Below are 21,755 nucleotides of genomic sequence, written 5' to 3'. Positions count from 1 at the left end.
GTTTACGTAGCAGCCATTGCGGCGTTCCATGCTCCCATTGCTGGCCAATCAGTGGGACGTAACGGCCTTATAATCCGTTTCCTGAGGGGTGCTAGGCGATTGAATCCTCCTCGCCCCCTCACCGTTCCCACTTGGGACCTCTCGTTGGTCCTCAGGGCCTTAAATTGAGCCCCCTTTGAGCCAATGGGTTCAGCCGATCTCAGGCCCCTAACGCTAAAAACCGCTCTGCTGTTAGCACTGGCATCGGTTAAGCGCGTTGGCGATTTGCAGGCCCTCTCTGTGAGCCCTGCATGCCTTGAATTTGGGCCTGGAGACTCGAAGGTCGTTCTGAAACCTAGGCATGGCTACGTTCCTAAGGTGCTCTCAACCCCGTTTAGAGCTCAGGTCATCTCGCTTTCTGCTCTTCCTCCCTCGGCGGATGAACGAGAGCTAGAGCTACTCTGCCCAGTCAGGGCATTGAGGACCTATGTGGAGCGATCGCAGCCTTTCAGGCAGTCGGATCAGCTCTTTGTTTGTTTTGGTGGCCGCACCAAAGGGTCTCCGGTCTCAAAACAGCGCCTTTCCCGTTGGATAGTGGACGCTATTAACCTGTGCTACTCCTCACTGGGTGCAGACTGCCCCATAGGAGTCAGGGCCCACTCCACTAGAGGAATGGCTTCCTCGTGGGCTTGGTCCAACGGAGTTTCCATTCAAGACATCTGTGAGGCGGCCGGCTGGTCTTCGCCGTCCACTTTTGTCAGATTCTATCATCTCGATGTCCCGACCTTGCAAGCTCGGGTTCTTTCAGTGTGATTAAGCGGCCTCTGGCGAGTTCCGCCTCACACAACCCCAGGAATTATTTCCTTAAGTGTAACTAGGGTTCGATTAAGGCTTTGCCTTCTTGCTTGTCTTTTGGACCCACTCCCATGTGTCCAATATCAGGCTGTATCGTTCCCAGCCGTGGCACGGCGTGGTTGAATTCGTTCCCCATACACAGTACGAGTGAAGTATCGAAAGGGAACGTACTCGGTTACTAACGTAACCTCGGTTCCCTGAGATACGGAACGAGTACTGCGTCACTTGCCGTGCCACGAGGCTGTGGCTTCAGGGTCGTCGCTTCAGTCGATTACACTGAAATCCTATGGCGAAACGCCTGCTTATATAGCCCCTAACCCCGCCCATTTCGGCGGGAATATTCGCGCGCTTTGTCGCCATAGGTCGCGCAGCTATGCCGCACCGTCATTGGTTCAACAACTTGTCTACGAGTGAACCAATGACGATGCAGTTACACTGCGTTATTGAAAAAGGCTTCAGCAGCGGGGAAAAAGGGAGACCTTTCCCCATACGCAGTACTCGTTCCGTATCTCAGGGAACCGAGGTTACGTTAGTAACCGAGTACGTTTTTGCTCAACCCCCAAAAGTGGCAATTTTAACATGCTATAAAAATTATCTGTTGGGTATTTTAAGCTAAAACTTCACACACACTCTGGGGACATCAGAGACTTATTTTACATCTTGTAAAATGGGGCATAATAGGTCCCCTTTAAATCAGAGTGTTCAAATAAGAGGGCTAAAATCAGGATAGGAATAATGCCTTTTATTTCTAAATTATGACAATTTTAAAAATCATACTAACATTATAAGTGCATCCCAGGAAACAATATAAAACAATAAAACAACACAGTTCATGACCCCTTTAAGAATTTTTTCCAGATCATCAGGATGTGTTTTGTGTGTAGATGCTTGGAGATGTCTTCACCTGAATGGCTTCAGTATGGTGGAGGTAATTTCCTGACATTTAAATACCTCATGAAATAGATTGATGAGTGCTGTTTTCTTTCGAGTTCCTATTAAAACAAAGTTGGCAAAAAAATGGCATGCATAAATAAATACATAAATAAATAGACTTTAGAGTGAGTGCAACTCATTCTCTCTCCAAACTCAGGAGTCAGGACCCGTCGGCATCACTTTTTAACGCACAGGGTACCCCTTTAGTGTTATTTTTCTTGATTGCTTTCATTGAATAACCTTTAAAGTCAATACACAGATGCAATAGGCATGGAAATTTTATCATGATGAAATTATATATTGGGGTAAAATTGACATGTTGGATCATGATTTTCAATTTAATCAGCCATCAGCCAATTTAATCAGCCAATTTTCATTTACATACATTTTATTTATTTATTTATTTTTTTACACTATTTGGACATGTTTGAGCACATAACCCAACCCCTACCCACTAACCTACCCATTTGTAATTATTATATAATATAAAACACAGGATACCTTGAATGCAATATATAAGTCATTTTGGATAAAAGCATCTGCCAAATGCATAAATGTAAATTATATACAGTAGTTTAACATCTCCTTCTGTGTTCCACAGAAGAAAGAAAATACAGATTTGGAAGTGAACTATCAAATCCAAAGACATTTCCGATATTCTAGAGCTGATAAACCCATTCAGATGAGTTGCGAGCATCTTCAACACATACATCCAGATGGTCTGGAATAAATTGCACAAGACATCTGACCTCAAAGACATGCAGCTTAATAAATGTTTGGCTTTCTGACTCAGCTGGGTCATTTGAGAGTTTGACCACTGGCGATTACTTTAAGACTACACAGGAAGCGCGGCATCCCCTAAAAATCCTTCAGAAATGCAGCAATGATGTTTATCAATAAATTATAATATATAGCTATTTAGCTAAACAATATTTTAAAAATCACTACATTTCAATGTTTTAGCGAATAAAAGTGCTATATTACACAACACTCTAATGCTGCCCTTTGAGGATAATTGTATGTGATGTGTATGACTCATAGTGCTTGAAACTTCATACACTGAGTGTTCAGAGATACAGATGGAGACAGACATCTGTTGCAACATTCTTAGCATTTATAATCTCATTTTTACCTATTGACATTTGAAAATACTTCCAAGCACTTCTAAGTCATTTTAATGTTTAGTTGTAGTTTAAGAATGAGATGTTTGGAAGCAACATTGTGTCTATTCAAATGTATTTTTCTTTTGGAGTCAAACAGAATTGAATATACCAATACATTTTGCAGTTTGATATCTGTGCTTCCTCAATTTCCTCATTCTGTCTCCCTCAGCAGTTTGGTTATTTTTGTGTGACCTTAATTTTTGCTTTAACCTACCTTCTCGGTGTTGATGAGTTCGGGCTGACCCAGCCAGGTGACCTCCTCAGAGCCGCCCAGTGCTGGCTGGGGTGAAATGACTCCTATAACTGAGCTGGGAGAACTCTATCAGTTCTTGTACAATGCATGTCAGGAGCTTTGCACCCTGGTTCAGTTGTAGCGACAGAGGCGTGCCTATACACCAGCTGAGGAGCCAATCGCTGTAATAAAGCCTGTATAGAAGCACTGATAAAAAGCCTGTCCAGGGCAATTGAAAAGGGCTGTATGGAAAGAGACAGATGGACAGGAATGGAGAAGGGACTATGATGGATTCTGAGTGATTATTGCACTGCACCGTCATACAGGTTTGTGTGAGGAGAGATCTTTTAAAATGGGCTTGGGCAAGGGAAGAATCGATAACACACAAATGTACAGACAGCATAAAACTCCGAGTTTTTGATCAGCGCAGGCTGACAGGTTTTGGCCTCCTTGTACGAATCAAGATTCTTAAGGGAAAAAAACTTCTAAAACAATATTTTTGTCTGTAAAAATATCTAAACATCCTTAAATATTAATTTACTTTATTAATTTACAAAAAGAATAATAAATTGTTAGCACATTCCATTTTTTTTTTCTTGTTTTAAGCATGAACCTCAATTAGAATACATTTTATTACATTTAATGTAAAACAAGAAAAACTCATTTTAAGGCCCTTTCACAATGAACGTGACGCAAAAATGAAACCTTTCACACCGAACGCGAAAACGACTGATCATCTTCTGCTAATTCATGTCTGCACGCTAGGTGGCGCCGAACAGCAATGCATTTGTCCTCGTATATGTGTCTCGTATATGGCTTTAACATCGTCTGCTGCGTAATATACAGTGTTAAATTAAGATAAATAAAGTTTGGTACTTCAGTCTTGTAATGCTTACAAGAATACATCTTAAATATAATTAGAGGTACAATTAGCATCAAGCTACATTTCAAAATTTATATGATTATTACTGTTTTTGCTCAAAACGCTCTTTAAACCATCATCGAGTTATTGTAATAACCTCTGATTATGATCTAAAGTGGGTTTTGATTCGATAATGGGCAGACACATTCTTTGTGTTTTATAATGGACTGAGCACTAAATCTGCTTATCATTTGTCATAAACATCCTTTATTGTTATAAAAATACCATGAGCTGCATAAAAAACACACAGAAAACATATCATCATAATCATAAGACTCACGCACATGGAAAAAAACGAACAGTGATCTCATAATTCAGTGGAAAATGGCAAGATATGATATTCTGTATAAAGAACATGTGAGAATAAATCTGTTCTCAGATACCAATAATAATCTCCTCCTGGATACTCTTCTTTGGTGTTTGTTTACACTAGTTTTTGAAACAGCGCCACCACTCTCGCCATTCTGTGCAACCGCAGCTGCTCCGGGCACGTGATCTAAAGCTCAAATCTAATTGGATGGCCCTTTTTTGTCGCAGAGCGATGGGGGGAAAAATCGACACATGGATCGGAAAAAAAAATCCTCGCTTTTTTGCGCCGCGAATGTTCGCACCCAGTGTGAAATGCTCTATAGGGATCTACTGTTCCGATTCAAGAACGGAATTGCGGTGGAAATTCGCGCCAAATTTCACGTTCAGTGTGAAAGATTATATTCTGACTAACTATTAAATACTTTTTGCTCACTGTCATGTCTGTTGGCAACAAAAGGATATTTAGTGAATTTTCATGTGGCTTTTTCCCAAACAACGACCGAAGCATTGAGTTGAACTTAAGAACTGAATCAATGAATCATTCTTTTGAGCAGAATCAATCAGACTAAATGATTCATTCATGAATCAGACTGGTTTGTATACTTGTATACTGGTTTTTGAATAATGACTAACCTTTGATGCTCTTGAATTGGACTGTATGAATCCTGTGGACTCATTTTATTTTATTCTTTAAAATATCTTTTGTTCCACAAAAGAAAGTCATACACATCATACTTTTTTGGGTGAACTGTCACTTTAAGGCTTAGACAGGCATCAAAACATGTTTAAATAAGTTTCTCTGCACAAAGTATTACTCTTTTTTTCTATTTTTCCGACAGTATACTGGTCCAGACAGTTGGATGGCCTCTCAGTGGACGCTGATGAATAAATGATTGATAAGTAAGAACACAGGTTCAGAGGTCTAGCTGTCTACATATGTATTCAGAGCACATGGACCATCAGTCACAAGTGGAGACGGACCCTCATCACGACTCCATCACTCCACATTAGACCCTCACCGTACTCTAGGGCCACCGTCTGCTCGTTAACACTCTCATTAATTACCCAAATAGATTAGGAGTGATTGCTTTGAAGACAATGTGTTTTCCCCCCAGACTCACGTTGTGTGTCTTTGGGGTTGATTTCCCAAGCTGATTAGTAGGGAGCAGAGTGAAATGGCTTTATGATAAGCATCTCTTTCCTCACCACCCTCCATTACTCCCATCACATTTCTGTCTATCAAACCCCTTGACGCTCCTAATCCTTTCCGTGCCGGCTGAAAATGGGAACATCTCTCACAATTGCTCAGTGCACTCCAGGCGATACCCAATGAGAGTGTGAAGGAGCTGTTGTGTGATTCCAGTATCATGGGCATCTATGTGTTTGCTTGAGCATCTAGCCTAGATGCCAGCACACAATGAGGGCGGAGGATGTAAATCATCATGCTGTAGTTTAGCTAGATAATCCCCCCCATGTCCAAAGGACTCAAATGATGATAATCCGTCAGGGTTGGATTTCTTTTCATCCTTCATGGCGCGTGCCTGTGTGATTGGAGAGAGTAACTAAAAACCATATCACTGAATAGGCTGAGGGGATCTTTAAAGGGATAGTGCACTCAAAAGTCAACATACTGTTATCAGTTATTCACCCTCATGTCGTTCACAACCTGCGTGACTTTCTTTCTTCAATGAAAAACAAAAGGCAAAATTCTTTTTCACCAAAACTTTCAAGCTTCAAAAAGGATGCAAAAGCATCATAAAAATTGTCCAATATGATTCATGCACTTTATCCCAAGTCTTCTCAAGTCATATAATCTTGTTTTCCAGTGAGAGAATTCAAGAACCAAATCAATCTGATTTGTGAAAATATAATTCAGATTCATTTGACTCAAAGGAATGATTCATTCATGAATTGGACATTGCTACTTCTTTCAAAAATTCTCACGAATGCTCCAAGGTGCATATAAAGATTTTCGGTGAATAACAAATTAAATTTCTGTTTGTCTCAGAATTTTACAAAGACTACACTCTTAGAAGAAAAGGTTCTATATAGAACCTTAAAGGTGCTAAAGAGGATCTTTTCGTCGACTGAGAAACCAAAGACTGTTACTGAGTTTTGGAAATGAGCGCATGCGTAAGAACAACCCCCCCTCCTTCACCGTTTATTTCGAGGGAACGCCTCCCAAAACTCGTGCACGAGTATTGGAACACCAGTGTTTACCACCGGCATTCGCTGTGACGTGTTAGTGGATTCATTATGTCGGACTCACCGCAGGTAACTCATAATCTGCAGTTGTTATTCCTGACAAAAACATTGCATGCGGCGCCTGTGGAGTGTGTAAAGTTACTGGAGTGCGCACGTCTCTCACAAGGAACGTCATGGCAGTGATTGACAAGCCAGAGGGCCAATCGTTTACGCGATCATGGCTGATGATTGGCTGATGTTTTTAAGGCCCTACCTCGTGCACAGATGATGTATATTAATATTATTCCTTTCAGTGCACCTAATAAATAGTCTTTTATCAGTTAGTAAAGACAGTTTCAAGTAATATTGCAAAAATGTATAAAACAAAACCTCCTCTTTAGCACCTTTAAAGGGTTCTGTCAGGCACTTCATATATTTTAGGGGTTTCCATCATTGGATAATTTTATGGATTTAGTTTTAATTAATTTACTTTTAATTCATTTTTAATTTTAATAAAATTTTATGAATTATAAAGCTCATAAACATACTTTATCAATAGGTGATAAGGTACACAAAACTGATGGTTCGGTCCCACAGCAGGGAGAAAACTAAACATAAAATTGCTTCTTTTTTTATTAAACAGTGAACTGAACAAATCATGTCTGTCTTTAAATTAATTTGATTTTAATTAAAAGTTAATTAAAAAAAATTTAAGGATAAAAAATGATCTCTGTTTAATGCTGTAAATATAGGGAGCCCTTACTTGCACATTACTATAATATTAAAGGTTAACAACATAGCCCAAAGTATAAGCCTAAATTCAGTTGCTATTTATTTTTAGATATAATAATCAACATTTAAATAACAAATTGTATGTAAACATGTAAACTGCACATAAGGCAGTTTTTGCACTAACTTCTAAATCTAATTACAAAATTATGTTTTTACTGCAATTTGTTGTTGAATTATAATAATTTACACAGTCATTTTCATGACAGATTTATTTAAACATACATTAAATAAAGACATCACTAACAGGTAAAGTAAAATATAATTAATATATAGGCTGATATACTGCATATATTTAGCGAAAGAGTTCATTTCTCTGGCGGACTAACAAGCTGTGGACACAGTGAATATCTTGCCTGAGGTACACCATGAGAACACCGCGGTACATACTGTGGGTGGTATATCACGTTTTTGAATAAACTGAAATATCCTGTTAAACATGAAAGTATTATGCAGACATTTTCCTTATATAGAATTATTTTGGCATAATTGTTTCTTTAAAATTGAGTCAAGAACCCTAGGGTTCTATATAGAACCTTTGAAACTTTATTTTGAAGAGTGAATTTGAGGAGTCATTCCTTTAAAACACCTATCTCTGGCTGTGCTTCACTCAGTCTCAGCGCCTAGTTGTGAGAGTGGAGGATTGATTTGATGTGCGATTATCACCATACAGTAAATGTCCTGTCTGGACCATTCATCTGCAGGGGTCAGACCTGCTGTGAGAATTACGACGGAATAGATGAAATGAGTTCTTTTGAACTTGCTCCCCCTGATTTCTATTTGCCATTTTCTCTCTTTTTATCCCTTACCCCTCTTGTCTGTCTAATCAGTCGTGTATCACATGGAGACAAAGAAGGGAGATTGTGACTGAAAATTAAACTTCAACATTTGAGCGTTTACATGCTGCTGGGATGGCCAATCTTCCCAGAGGCACTTTGTCAGGCTTTCAGGTTAGCTGCCACTGCTAGTGCCTGTATAATAACCAGACGGCATAGAGGAAAAAACAGCCTTGATTATTCTCCAATTTATGCCGGCCGTCTATTGAAACCCTGCTGAGGGCACATTATGGCGAAAATGGATGGAAAATTGAACTTGAAATTCATACTCCCTTCCCTAGCTCCCTAAATTTTTCATGTGACTATATTAGGCCATTGTATACTTACAGAGCAGACTGCACTTATTGAATATAAACCTGAATAGACAAAAACACACAAAACTGTCAAAATGCCCATGTTTGGCAAGTTTCCTCAGAAGCACAGTCTTAAATGAGTTGAAAAGCCTTAAGTAAACATAAAGAGTTCAATGGATGTGTGTCAGATCTTAAAGTGACAGCAGACTAATATACCTGCTGCAGTCTGTGTCTTAAGACAAAGAGAAATTCACTCACTACTCTTGACTTAACCCTCTGGAGTCTGAGGCTGATTTGGGGCCTGGAGAAGTTTTGACATGCCCTGACATTTGTGCTTTTTTCAGTTGTTCATAAACATATAAATGACAAAAGTGTCATTACACTGTATTCAGCACAAACTAGGCTACCATAATATGTGAGGAACATATATGTACATGTTTGTATTTTTGAAGGAATAACGTTTATGCGTGGTTATTGAAAAAACAAAAAACTTAAGTCACTGAAATAAGGCCAAAAAATAATATTTAATCTGTGTTTACAAAACTTCTGGGTATTGGAGGTTGTAGACTAGAGTTTTTGCTTCAAAATTATGTAAAAATTATCCTTCCTACTCCTTCATGTAAAACAATAGAGAGATTTAAATTTTCTAAAACATCTTTTGTCAAGAAACACAGTATGCGTGGAGGCGTGAATCATCATGAATAATGGGTGATTCTCACCTGAGAAGACAAAAGAATCACATAAAGAGTCTAATGAGCTGCATAAATAATGAGCTCTTTCAGTCAGGTAGGCTGTGAAAAAACTCTCTGTGATCATGTCTCAAAGCTCATCAAACATACAGAAAAAACAGCAATACTGTGAAATATTATTATAATTTAAAATAATGGTATTTTTTATATTCTTTAAAATATAATGTATTTGTGTGATGCAAAGTGTCTGAACAATTATGTTACCTCTATGGCATTTCATATAGGCTTTTAGCTTAAAAGCATGCACATTTGGAGAAATATTGATGGATTCTCATATGTTTGTCAATTTTCTATACAGAGGAGTAATATTTATTCAGGATTTATTGCCATTACTATGAGCGCTGGATACTGTGTTTTCAATTCATACTTGCAGCCGGAGGGCGCTCTGTGCACCTTTAGTCCACAAATGCCTGCTAAAGAAGAATAGGCAATCCAGGAACTAACTGAACTGACAGAGGCCAGAGATCACTAACTATGGCTATTCAAAACACTTTTGAAGACAATAAATACATGATTGAGACGATGTCTGCATGTATTGACTGAATTTGCGTCTGAGTTTGCGTGGCCGCATTAGCGGATAATGAGCTGAATCATGGACTTCTGACATGGCTCTCTTTTCATACAGATTACATAAACAGAGAATATTTGTTTTCTGACATTTCAACGTTTTTTTTAGACATAAGTCTATTTTTTTTGTGAGTAGTATTCACTAAGTTGCACTTCATTTTCTGAGAACTAACAGATTGGAGTTCGTTCAGAGTGAGACGAGAGATCATGCATCATGTTAGTTTTCTTTATTTTGCAAAAAGCACAACATTTTGTTGTTACTCTGAGTGTACACAAATAAAAGAAGATATTCCACAGATTAAAATGGTGTATAACTCTTAATTGTATGTGCAACATTGACAGAGTATTTTGAGTCTCTTTCACAATGGTAAGAAAAAAACCGTGGTGGTATCGCCGGCGATACCTCAGACCTCAGAGTGTTAATAACCTTTGTAGCTTTAATAAGGAATAATCTATATTTGATTTATACAAAGAAGACTATGCAGTGCGAACACATAGCTAGACTAAACCCACACAGATCGACATACAAATCACACATACATAGGAAATGAGAAAGTGGAAAGATATTAAACCGTAGCATAACGGAAATGAAGCTATGAAAAGAGTCATTTAACAAGCTGGAAGAACCATCAGTTTCTCACTATAAAGCACCTTTGTTAACAAAGGGGTTAACAACTTAATACTAAATCACCTTCTAATGTTCAAATGTACGATACTTGCAAATGCCTAAGCTTTTGAGGAGCGTCCAGATATGCAGTCTCGAGAGAAATTCTTGATGGCTCAGTCCGATGGTGCTGAATTTGTAATCAGAAGACCAGAAGAGACAGCAGCGTGATCTGCATTGGGGCTTTTTAACCTCTACAGAAGTCATACCTTTGAGCTTTGGCTTGACCAATGAGAAAGGTGCAATTTCCAAGCGGGAAATGTTTCTTTGTTTTAAAGTGAACTCATTTGCATGAGGGGAGTGAGCTGGCAGTTTCTGTCCATTTATACTCTGATAAATATAACAAACATACAATACATTCTATGAGATGGTGATGTCCACTAAAGTGAGTCATTAAACAAGGAGTAATTTGATATGAAATACCACCTAGAAGGGCTACATTATCTAGAAGATCTGTCCTCGGGCATGCATAACACTATACAATATACAAAAGAACAATATACTAACAGAAATAATACACAAAGTGTACTAGGGAAATGCATGTTGATTCATTTAAGGAAATTTGTCAATGAATTAGTGGAAAGGATGCCATTTCAATGGGCTGCATATATGGTTCTTATATTGAGAACAATCTATGTGCCAAATGTCTTTGAAGTGTGTGAATGAAGCAGAAGGGTGATAGCTCTCCATGGGGGGGCCAGACATTACAGAGTCAGCATTGGTGAAGGGTTGGAGGAGTAACTTTTACAGTTATGCATTTGATCGATTCAGATGCTACAACTTTATTAAATTTCTCTAGTATTTCTTAATACTACTGTTAGACATACCTGAAAATCTTAAAGCACTGTTTATATGATTTGCATGTTTGTTCTATTATATTTATTTGTGCTATCGCTGATTACTTGTCTTTAAAAATGTTTTAACTTTATATAAGTTAGATTAATAGTTTTTGTTGTTTTGGTATAAAAAATTCTAATTGAGAATTGTGAAATTTCACTGGTAAGTAAAATTTTGGTGTCATAATAGCCTTATTTATTAAAATACAAGGTTGCATGGGTCAAAAACTTTTTCTTTTCTTTTTTTTTTTTGGCAAGGCCAGTGGGAAAAAAATCCTTGAAAAATGGTTGAACCCTGCACAGCTAAATATGACATTTATTCTAATGGGTTTATGTGAACATTGTTTTAAGTAAACTTAAATTAAAAATGGTTAAATTTTTTTCTATTGAATTTTAAAAATGATACTGTAATGTTTAGTGGCTATAATTATTACTCATTTCGAAATTGAGAAAAAAAAAATCTTGATAAATCATGACTAATTAATACAATTTTTATTAATATTATTGTATTATTTATAATAATTATAATTATTTTTAATTAATTACATATATAATTATGTAATAAATTTAAAAATGAAGAACAAATATGTATATAATTTATGTATGTAATATACAAATACTTATATAGTTTGCTTTACATGCAGTTTTCGATATTATATCTTTTTATGTCATTTCTACATGTCAGTTCTAGGCTACAACATGAACATGAGCACAAATTGTACACAGTTTCACCTTAAATTCCCTCTCAAGCTTTAGATTTGTATTCTTTGCTGCGTGTTTGCTAACTTAGGGTGTTAACTACATATCTGCCACTGGCACAAGTCATGCAGAAGAGCATTGGGGTGTGATAAATTAATGTACACACCGTGTAACATATCACAGAGAGAATGTTAGCACACAAAGAGGTCACTTAGCTCATTGTAAATGCAGCTGGGGGCAGTCATGACCTTGGCACGGCACTATTGTGCATCTCCTGCCTTTCCATTTGAACCAACCTGACTGTAAACTCATTGTAGAACCAGCTGTTAATCTAAACTGCCAAAGAACTTGACTGAATTTACATGCTGACCTTGAGCAACCAGTGCGAATACGCTACCAGCACCTAAAGTGCCCGAATAACTCCACTGGGAGAGTCAATGTTCTGCAAATGTAATAGAATGCCTGAACCCGGTGCTTGCGCAGAAAGGATAAGTGTATTCTGTGCGGAGGGCACACTTCTTAGTGGCCACTTACAGAGCCGGCACTCTGAAATTAATTTCTCATCGATCTGTGTCTGTACTTGGAAAGAGGGCTCAAATTACCCTTGGAAGAAGTGATTACCATGATTGTGGGGTGTTGTGGACTTCCACATCATACTTACTTGTTTCCGAATTACCTTGAGTGAAACAGGAAAGAGGAAGATGGGAAGAACTGTTGTGTATCGTAAATGTATTACTGTGGAACTAACTCTGAGTTAGAAAGAGCCACAAGAGCTGCTTTTGACAGCCTGCTGCATGTCTTGCCCTACTTCAAACGTCAAAGCGGTGTTGAATTTATCTTCTAGCACTGTCGGTGTTCTTACAAAAGGGATTCTTGTCTATTTCAAGCCACGGTTTCAAATATATACTCATGTTTCTACTCTCACAGGGTGAGGACGTTTCCAAAGGAGTCAGTTTTGCTGGGTCGGGACACAGTGCGGGCACTTATGTACTACGCTCTGAAAGTGTGGAGTGACATCGCGCCTCTTAACTTCCATGAGGTGGCGGGGAATGAGGCGGATATTCAGATTGACTTCACCAAAGCGGACCATAATGATGGATACCCTTTCGATGGACCCGGTGGCACTGTAGCCCACGCCTTCTTTCCCGGAGAACGATTCACAGCTGGCGACACGCACTTTGATGATGATGAAGCCTGGACCTTCAGGTCGCCAGGTAAGATGGCAAGAGAATATGTGAATGTGACCCATGCTGGCAAAATGAGTCGGAATGCACTAATTTCGAGGCAAAACAAGTCAAAAATGTAGATTTGGGTCGAATTTGAGGTTTTCATAAAAATAAGTTCATTAAGACCTCGTCTAGTGATTAAAATGCTTCAAATAGCAATTAAACACCTAAAAGGATCCTTATTTGTATGTTTTCTGAGAGGAGTACCTTTCCTTTGTCCATGAGAAATGCCATTTTTCTGCCATTTATTGCCATTTCTGCCATTTAATGCCATTTATTTTAAAAAATTAAATATAAATATTTTCATATAGATATTTGGTTTTGATGAGGTATGTGCCAAATTAGGTGTTATTAACAGGGATTTTAAGGTATGGTTGCTAGGTGATTTTGTTTTGGAATCTTCAGAAAACTTGAACTCTATTTTTCTCAAAATTGACTTTGCTGACTCTATCGACTTAAAACAGGTGTAGCTCAGACATTTGTTCTCTGATTCCAACAAATCTTACATCATTTTGAAGGTTTTTTATATAACACTTTACAGTAAGGTTCACTAGTTAACATTAGATAACTATATTAACATGAACTAATAATGAACTGCAGTTATTCAGCATTTATTAATCTTTGTTAATGTTAATTTCAACATTTACTAATATATTATTAAAATCTTGTTAACATTACTTGATGCACTGTGAACTAACATAAACAATGAACAGCTGTATTTTCATTAACTAATGTTAACGAAGATTAGAAAATACAGTAACAAATGTATTGCTCATGGTTAGTTCATGTTAGTTAATATATTAACTAATGTTTAACTAATGAAAATTATTGTAAAGTGTTACCAAAATAACAATACATCATTTTTGAAAACTTGCTCATTGCCACTCAATTTTAGTACAATTAATTTGTTTGACAGAAACTCCTCTTAATAAGCCTTTATCTGATCAGGTTCTTCTGTGCTCTAAATCACTTACAAATCTTTTGCTAATCTTGATTCAGTTTTCACACAATATGAGTTGTTTTCGTGCCTTTTTCATTGCACCATTTCATGCTTCTCATCTTCAGAAAGATCTTTCTTCCTCCCCATATTGCATGACAACTGTGACTTGCTTAATAATGTGGAAGAACCTCTTTAAGTTGGGTTTCCATTTATCTGAGAAGACCTGGCAAATTATAACAAACCTGTCTGAGATTGATACCCATTTTCTGAAAAGAGTGAGAAATAAAGCAAACAAATACTTTCTTTGAAAAACAAAAATACTGAAATACTGATATGTCACTTGCATAATAATTTAGAACACAATGTATATAACCATTGTTTTTATAAACAACATTTTATGTATTTTTGTGTATACATTTTTTTATTTCATATATATATATATATATATATATATATATATATATATATATATATATATATATATATATATATATATATATATATATATATATATAAAATGTCAAAGATGTGAAATGTACAGATAGAGATTGTCTCTGATTGGGTCTGACAGGCTAAAAAGACTGCTGTCCACTCCCTTGACTCTTTTTCTGTCTGGGACTGTCACAGAAGCACATGTGATTCCTCAGGACACTTTTGTCAGTGATGTCTATCAGGTAATAGAGACATTTTCTGTGCGGTATTCAAAACAGGATCCGGAGCCCAGGAGCCAAAGCATGTCTGAAAGCATCAGATGCTGTTGTCTATCTCAGTTCCTCATTCTTCTCTCTTGGGCCAAAACCTGGCTCGATCATCTCCAAGATGGACCTCCTTGCAAGCCAAAGGTGCACATGTTTGCCGAGAGGCTGCGCTAACCACAAGGCTGCTAATTAGCATGGGGGCAGGTGAGGTTCCCATTACACCTGCCTGCCCAGTGAGTGAACCCTGATAGGATTGGTTCAAACTACCCTTTGCATCCCTACTCCGTTCTCTTGTGGCTATGGGCCATATGCTCATGGACAGCAGTGGAGTCTGCCCCAATTAGACCCCCCCATCAGACGAGCAGCTGTTTACTTAGGCCTTTGGCAGGTTTGGATTTTATATGAGGGACTGACTGAATGAATAAAGAGAGAAAACGAGAGAGAGAGAGAAATATGGAGGGAAAAGTCCTACTTAAAACTCACAAGCCTTTCACCACCCACTTACACCGTCTCGACATACACAGCTGAGCGTCGCACCCCTCCTTCATCTGCTGAAGACAAGCCCTTCACCTCTTCGTGTGTGTTCAACTGACCCTTCACCAGAACACGGCCATTTCCATGTTTTCGCTTCATTAGCTGTCCATCTAATGACCACCTGCACCTGGACCTCCCATATGGTCATCAATTATTCCTGACTCATCATCACCAGCCATTATTCATTATGGGCCGTTGTAACAGGCCCAAGATTTCTACATCAGCCAAATATGTCCTGATTTAGTGTTATTTTTGGCTTTCCTTCTGCTCTCTGAGACTATCTAAGGATAAAAATCCAGAAATGTAATACACCACCACCGTTCAAAAGTTTGGGGTCAGTAAGTTTTTTTTTTTTTAGTCTGTTTTGCTCACCTGCATTTATTTGATCAAAAAATACAGTAACATTTTTCAGAAGTCATTACCCCAGTTTTCAGTGTCACATGATCCTTCAGAAATCATTCTAATATGATTTGGTGCTCAAGAAACTTTTCTTATTATTATCAAAGCCGAAAACAGTTGTGCTGCTTGATATTTCTATGGAAACCACAATACATTTTTGTAAAGATTTTTAATGAATAGAAAGTTCAAAATAACAGCATAATAATAATTGATTTCTTTAATAAAAAAAAAAAAAAAAAATCCTACTGAATCCAACAGTAGTGAATACGTGCACAAAAACAACATTTTTTTAAATCATAAGCTAGCAGGTAAACAGTGTATAGGGCATATTTTTTAGTACCAAGTATGTATTTTACGTGGTTTGATAGCTTGACTAAATCTTCGGCTAGATATAAAGGAATTGCATAATATGCGTCACACTTTTTAATCTCTCATGTGCAGTTGCATTTTTTTTCCATAGACCAACCAGCAAACTTAAAGAAAATGTTCTGCCCCTTTAGAGTGATGAAACATGGAGTAATGCTAAAATAAAGAGCTGGATGTTTTGTTTCAAAGGTGAGAAAGAAAGATGAGGAAGTTATTAAGCAGTAAGCAGAACAGAGTTTGGTAGTTTACAGCAGGGTACCGCCATAGGGTGTAAATAATTTATATGATCCTGATAGAAATGCACCCACAGCTTCGTTTATAGACGACAGGTAAAAACTTGCACTGTGATTTCAGTTTTGTTGTTGAATTCAGTGCTATTCATTAAAAAAATATTTAACCAACAGTACATATTAGACACTTTAATTGAAAATAAATGTGATTTAATTCAAATTAGATCTTAAAGGGTTAGTTCCCCCCAAAATGAAATTACTCAACCCCAAGCCATAAGTGTATATGACTTTCTTCTTTCAGACGAATACAGTTGGAGTTATATTAAATAATGTTCTGGCTCTTCCAAGCTTTATAATGGTAGTAAATAGAGGATGAGATTTTGAAGCCCAAAAAAGTACATCCATCCATCATAAAAGAAAAAATCCAAAAAATCCACACAACACCAGGTGGTTAATAAAGTCATTCTGAAGCGAAGCATTTGTGTAAGAAAAATATCCATATTTAAAACTTTAAAAACTAAAAAAATTAGCTTCCGACAGACGGTCGTATGCATCGATTTACAGTGAACTCTAACCTGACGCATGATGTTTTGATGAATGTTTAAGTGCAGAGGATAGAGCCAAAAAAACAAAAAAAATCAAAAACTGGTCAGAAGAGGAGCTTGAGTTTGTTGCCCAGCCTTATTTGTTTGAACAGCGAGAGGCGTCAAAGTTTACGCTCCTCCTTCATCGCGTCAGGGGTTACACTTTTGCCGCAAGTTGACGTGCGTATGGCCATCTGTTGAAAGCTAGTTATTTTAGTTTTTAAAGTTTTAAATATGGATATTTTTCTTACACAAACGCATCGCTTTAGAACACCTTTATTAACCCCCTGGAACCGTGTGGATATCTTTTATGATTTTTTATGCGCTTCAAAATCTCATCCTCTATTCACTCCATTATAAAGCTTGGAAGAGCCAGGACATTATTTAATATAACTCTGATTGTATTCATCTGAAAGAAAAAAGGATGGCTTGAGGGTGAGTAAATCATTTTTGGGTGAACTATCCCTTTAAAAATTTTCAGATTGAAACTTTAAATTAATTATTTTTAAGATAAAGATCCTCACGTTTTTAAGGAATACAAATCTTTGAGGCTCAGCTGATTGAACTCATTAAAAAAAAAACAAGCGCTATCATGCAAACAGAGGGTGAGTAAACGCACTTCCCTTTTCCCTGTTTCTCTCTCCCTCCAGCTCAGTCTGGTGAACTGTAAGCATATTGTTTTTGACATAACAAGAACTTTCTCTTTGAGGGAACGGCAGAAAGAAACAGGAAAGAGGAAGTTCTGCTATGTGTACAGATTAATTAGCTCTTAATGGAGACTAGACAGAATTCAAAATGCTCCGTTTGAGATTGTAGATATCGTCATGCATGTTGCATTGCAGTGAAGGCGTCCCATGTTCCCATGGGTCAAAAGAGTGGAATCACAGCAGCGTCTCTAGCTGTTGTTATGACAGCAGGCAGATTGCTTTTATTAATTATGCCTTCATTGGTTGCTCACTAATGCAGACTGATTGTTATGGCCCAAACAAAAGGCTCATTAAGCAGGTGGTTTTTTGATAAACTTTTCGCAATTTGGCTGAAGCCTGTGATTCACTATTGAATTTAATGTCTGTGTGCGTGTCCACATCTTTTTGTGTGTATGACAAAATGAGGCAGAAGACCCTGGTCCATTATCGTCCATTTTGCCGAGCCGCCAGTCATTAGCGGCTACTATTGTTGATTTCCTTTCTGCGAACACACTGCGAGAGAAAGAGAGAGAGAGAGAGAGCGCTCTTTACCTTCATGAACAAGGTTATTCTAAGAAATCATCAACTTTCTGCCTATGCTTCATTGACTTTAAAGGATTAGTTCAACCACAAGTGAAAATGCTGTCATTATTTACTTACCCTCTGTCCTTCAAAATCAGTATAATTTTGATTAATTATACTGGCTACTCTTTTACAAATAGTTGCAATGCATGGGAACTGACGCTTCAAACAGGACATAAAAGCACCATAAATTATTATAAAATAGTCTATATAACTCTTCAGCAATAGGCTATTTCAAGTCTTCTGAAACCACATTACCACAATATACATGAACAAATCTTTCAGACCTGTTTTGTGAACTGGATTAACCAATTAATTGAAAAGATTGAAGAATTAATTAAATTGCATTTAGACCTGATTAACCAATTCATATTCATAAGATCTGACTCAAAAGAATGATTAAATCTTACTGATTTGTTGTTCACAATTAAGAGTCAAGAGTGTAATTGAATAATGACTCACATTTTGGTAAGTTTCTGATACAAAGTTGTCATAATGTTTTAGAAGATTTGAAATAGGGGTTGAATTCAGGTTGATTGGGACATTTTTTTTTCCCACTCAATGGCAAAAAGTGTCCTAGTCAATCTGAATTCACCCCCTATTCATATGGACTACTTTTGTGATTCTTTTATTGCGCTTTTGCATCTTTTTGAAGCTTGAAAGCCACCAAAATACATTGCAATTGCATGGAAAAGAGCGACCAGTACAATTCCTCCACAGAAGAAAGAAAATGCAGGTTTAGAAGGACATGAGGGTGAGTAATTGATGACAGATTCGAAATTTTCAGTGATCTATTTCATTAAAGCCATTCTGATCTGATCTGATCCTAAACACATGTATTTGTTTACTGAACAGAAGGTACTTTAATACCATAACCATCACTCAAACAAGCTTTTGAAATCCAGGGCCAGGCTGTTAACATGCACAGGCTAAATTTCTGTCTTAAAATAGTTTACACTCATTTATTTCAGTCATTTGTGACAGACACCTTCAGCTTCCTGCTTTAGGCTGCCATGTACCAGATGTTTCCAGTGCGTAAGGTCTTAATCAGATTGCTTCATAGCCATCTGTCATCTGCCACATCTCCTCCTTTGGACCCTGATCGGCACAAAGTTCATTTGGATGAATCGCTAGCTTGTGCTAAACAAATCAGCCTCTAGCAATTAGATATGGCGGTTGCTAACCAGACTCAGGGCAAAACTTATCAGTCATAATTCTTACTCAGAATGTTTGTTGTCTGAAAGAGACAGTGCACCCAAAAATAAAAAATCTGTCATTTACTTCTCATCCTCATATCCTTCTTCCATGCATATTGGTAACTTCCTGTCCATGATATATGGAAAATAACAGAGCAAAAACAGTAACAGAGTAAAAAAAAAAGTTTCTTCATTTGAGTTACACAAAAGAAAGAAAGTCATATGGGTTTGACTCAACATGAGGGGTGAGTAAACAATAGCTCACAGTAAACAAAGAAAAGAAGCAGTGACAGGATGATGGTTGGTATGTACCAACAGTGGGAAACTGTATATTCATGCAGTGTGCACATGTCAAAAGATCAACTGACCCTTCGCAAAGACCCACCCCCCTTAGTTACTGTTGCTTTGTCCGACAAGCCATGGCGCCGTCACGCCACACAGAGTGAAAAAAAACATTGCGGAGCAAAGAGAACACTGACCACACGTCGACAGACAAGACAGAGCAGGTTACTTATGATATTAAACAAAGTCCCAGCTTTTAAACTGTGTAATTTTTTAAGAAATTTGAACAATAAAAACCATTTTGTGGCTCTTTAATGTGTCGTGACAGATTGCTGTAGCGCCTCAGCTCAAGCAGCTCGTGAACCGATCATCTCTTCTTGCTAGTTAATTTATAGCATCAAATAAACATGAATGAACATCAGAAGGAATGTTGTTTCAAACACGGAAAGAAGTCAGTACACACCATTTTTCAAGTTCAAGTCCACCGAGGTTAACTCCTGACTGCTTTGTCGGACAAAATGGCGGATTCTGTGTTATGATTGGTTAGATTGCTTGTCAATCAAACGGCGAAGGGTCATTTCCGATTTGAAAATTGTGACATAAACCGCACATCAATTACTTTATTTAGTGGTCATGTAAACACTAGGATCCCTATCATACACCTGGTGCAATGTGGCGCCGGCGCAACGCAAGTGTTTTTTGCTAGTTTCAGCCTGACGAGGTTATCATTTTCATGCCCTGCGCCACGTTGTTTAAATAGCAAATGCATTCGCGACCATTTGTGTGCCCATGGGAGTGCTGGTCTATGTTCAGGCACATTGTTGGCATTTTGCTATTTTGAGGCAACTGAAATAGGTTTTTTTTGTTGTTATTTAAAGGGCGCATTAGTAATATGTGCCTATAGGCGGGTGCACAACGCGCGTACACTGCTTATTACACACACAGGGACGTGCAGCAGCACACAAACATTTTTAAATATTAAAAATAAAAGGATTCCTCTCTGGACTGGAGAAGCATTCAGTCTCTCTGCTTGCAAATTCCGCCGTGTAAATAGCGAATCCGCCATGGCGCGAGCGCAACTGGCTTTTAAAGGGAATGGGAGATGAGACTCTGATTGGTTTATTACACGTTATGCCCAAAACACACCCATTACTTATTAGGAGAATAGGGACAACACTTTTAGACGATGCGCCAGGCGCGCTGACCATTTTTCCCATCGTTAAAGGTGCTAAAGAGGATCTTTTCATCGACTGAGAAACCAAAGACTGTTAATGAGTTTTTGAAATGAGCGCATGCGTAAGAACAACCCCCCTCCTTCACAGCTCATTTCGAGGGAACGCCTCCCAAAACTCATGCACGAGTACTGGAACACGAGTGTTTATCACCGGCATTCGCTGTGTCGTGTTAGTGGATTCATTATGTCGGACTCACCGCAGGTAACTCATAATCTGCAGTTGTTACTCCTGTCTCCTGACAAAAACATTGCATGCGGCGCCTGTGGAGTGTGGAAAGTTACTGGAGAGCGCAGCCGCGCACGTCTCGCACAAGGAATGTCATGGCAGTGATTGACAAGCCAGAGGGCCAATCGTTTACACAATGATCGCGTAAACGATTGGCTGATGTTTTTAAAGCCCTACCTCGTGCACAGATGATGTATATTAAAGGTCCCGTTCTTCGTGATCCCATGTTTCAAACTTTAGTTAGTGTGTAATGTTGTTGTTAGAGTAGAAATAAAATCTGTAAAATTTTAAAGCTCAAAGTTCAATGCCAAGCGAGATATTTTATTTAACAGAAGTCGCCTACATCGAACGGCCAGTTTGGACTACATCCCTCTACTTCCTTCTTTAATGACGTCACTAAAATAACGCTGTTATTTTCATCCCGCAGTCCAATCACCGGGTCTGATTCCGGCTCAAATTGATAGGGTAAAATTAAAGACATGTTTACAATAACACTGAGCGCGTGCATCTCCACTTTATGGTAAGAGGCGTGACCTTTCCGGGCACGGTGCGCTCAGAGCTG

General features: G+C 38.0%; 1 protein-coding gene across 3 annotated transcripts in view; it reads left to right on the top strand.

Annotated features, from left to right (window-relative positions):
• Positions 1-21,755, top strand: part of mmp17a (matrix metallopeptidase 17a) — a 140,271-nt gene that overhangs the window by 93,569 nt on the left and 24,947 nt on the right. For all 3 annotated transcript variants that reach the window (XM_048166210.1, XM_048166209.1, XM_048166208.1), the window contains one exon: positions 12,938-13,224. In XM_048166210.1, coding sequence (XP_048022167.1) covers positions 12,938-13,224 — 287 coding nt within the window. The remainder of the gene's footprint in view (positions 1-12,937; positions 13,225-21,755) is intronic.

The sequence above is a fragment of the Megalobrama amblycephala genome, linkage group LG18 (genome assembly GCF_018812025.1).
Source record: "Megalobrama amblycephala isolate DHTTF-2021 linkage group LG18, ASM1881202v1, whole genome shotgun sequence".
NCBI classification, from domain to species: Eukaryota; Metazoa; Chordata; class Actinopteri; order Cypriniformes; family Xenocyprididae; genus Megalobrama; species Megalobrama amblycephala.
The sequence above is the reverse complement of the archived record's forward strand: the minus strand, read 5'-3'. Positions and strand labels throughout refer to the sequence as shown.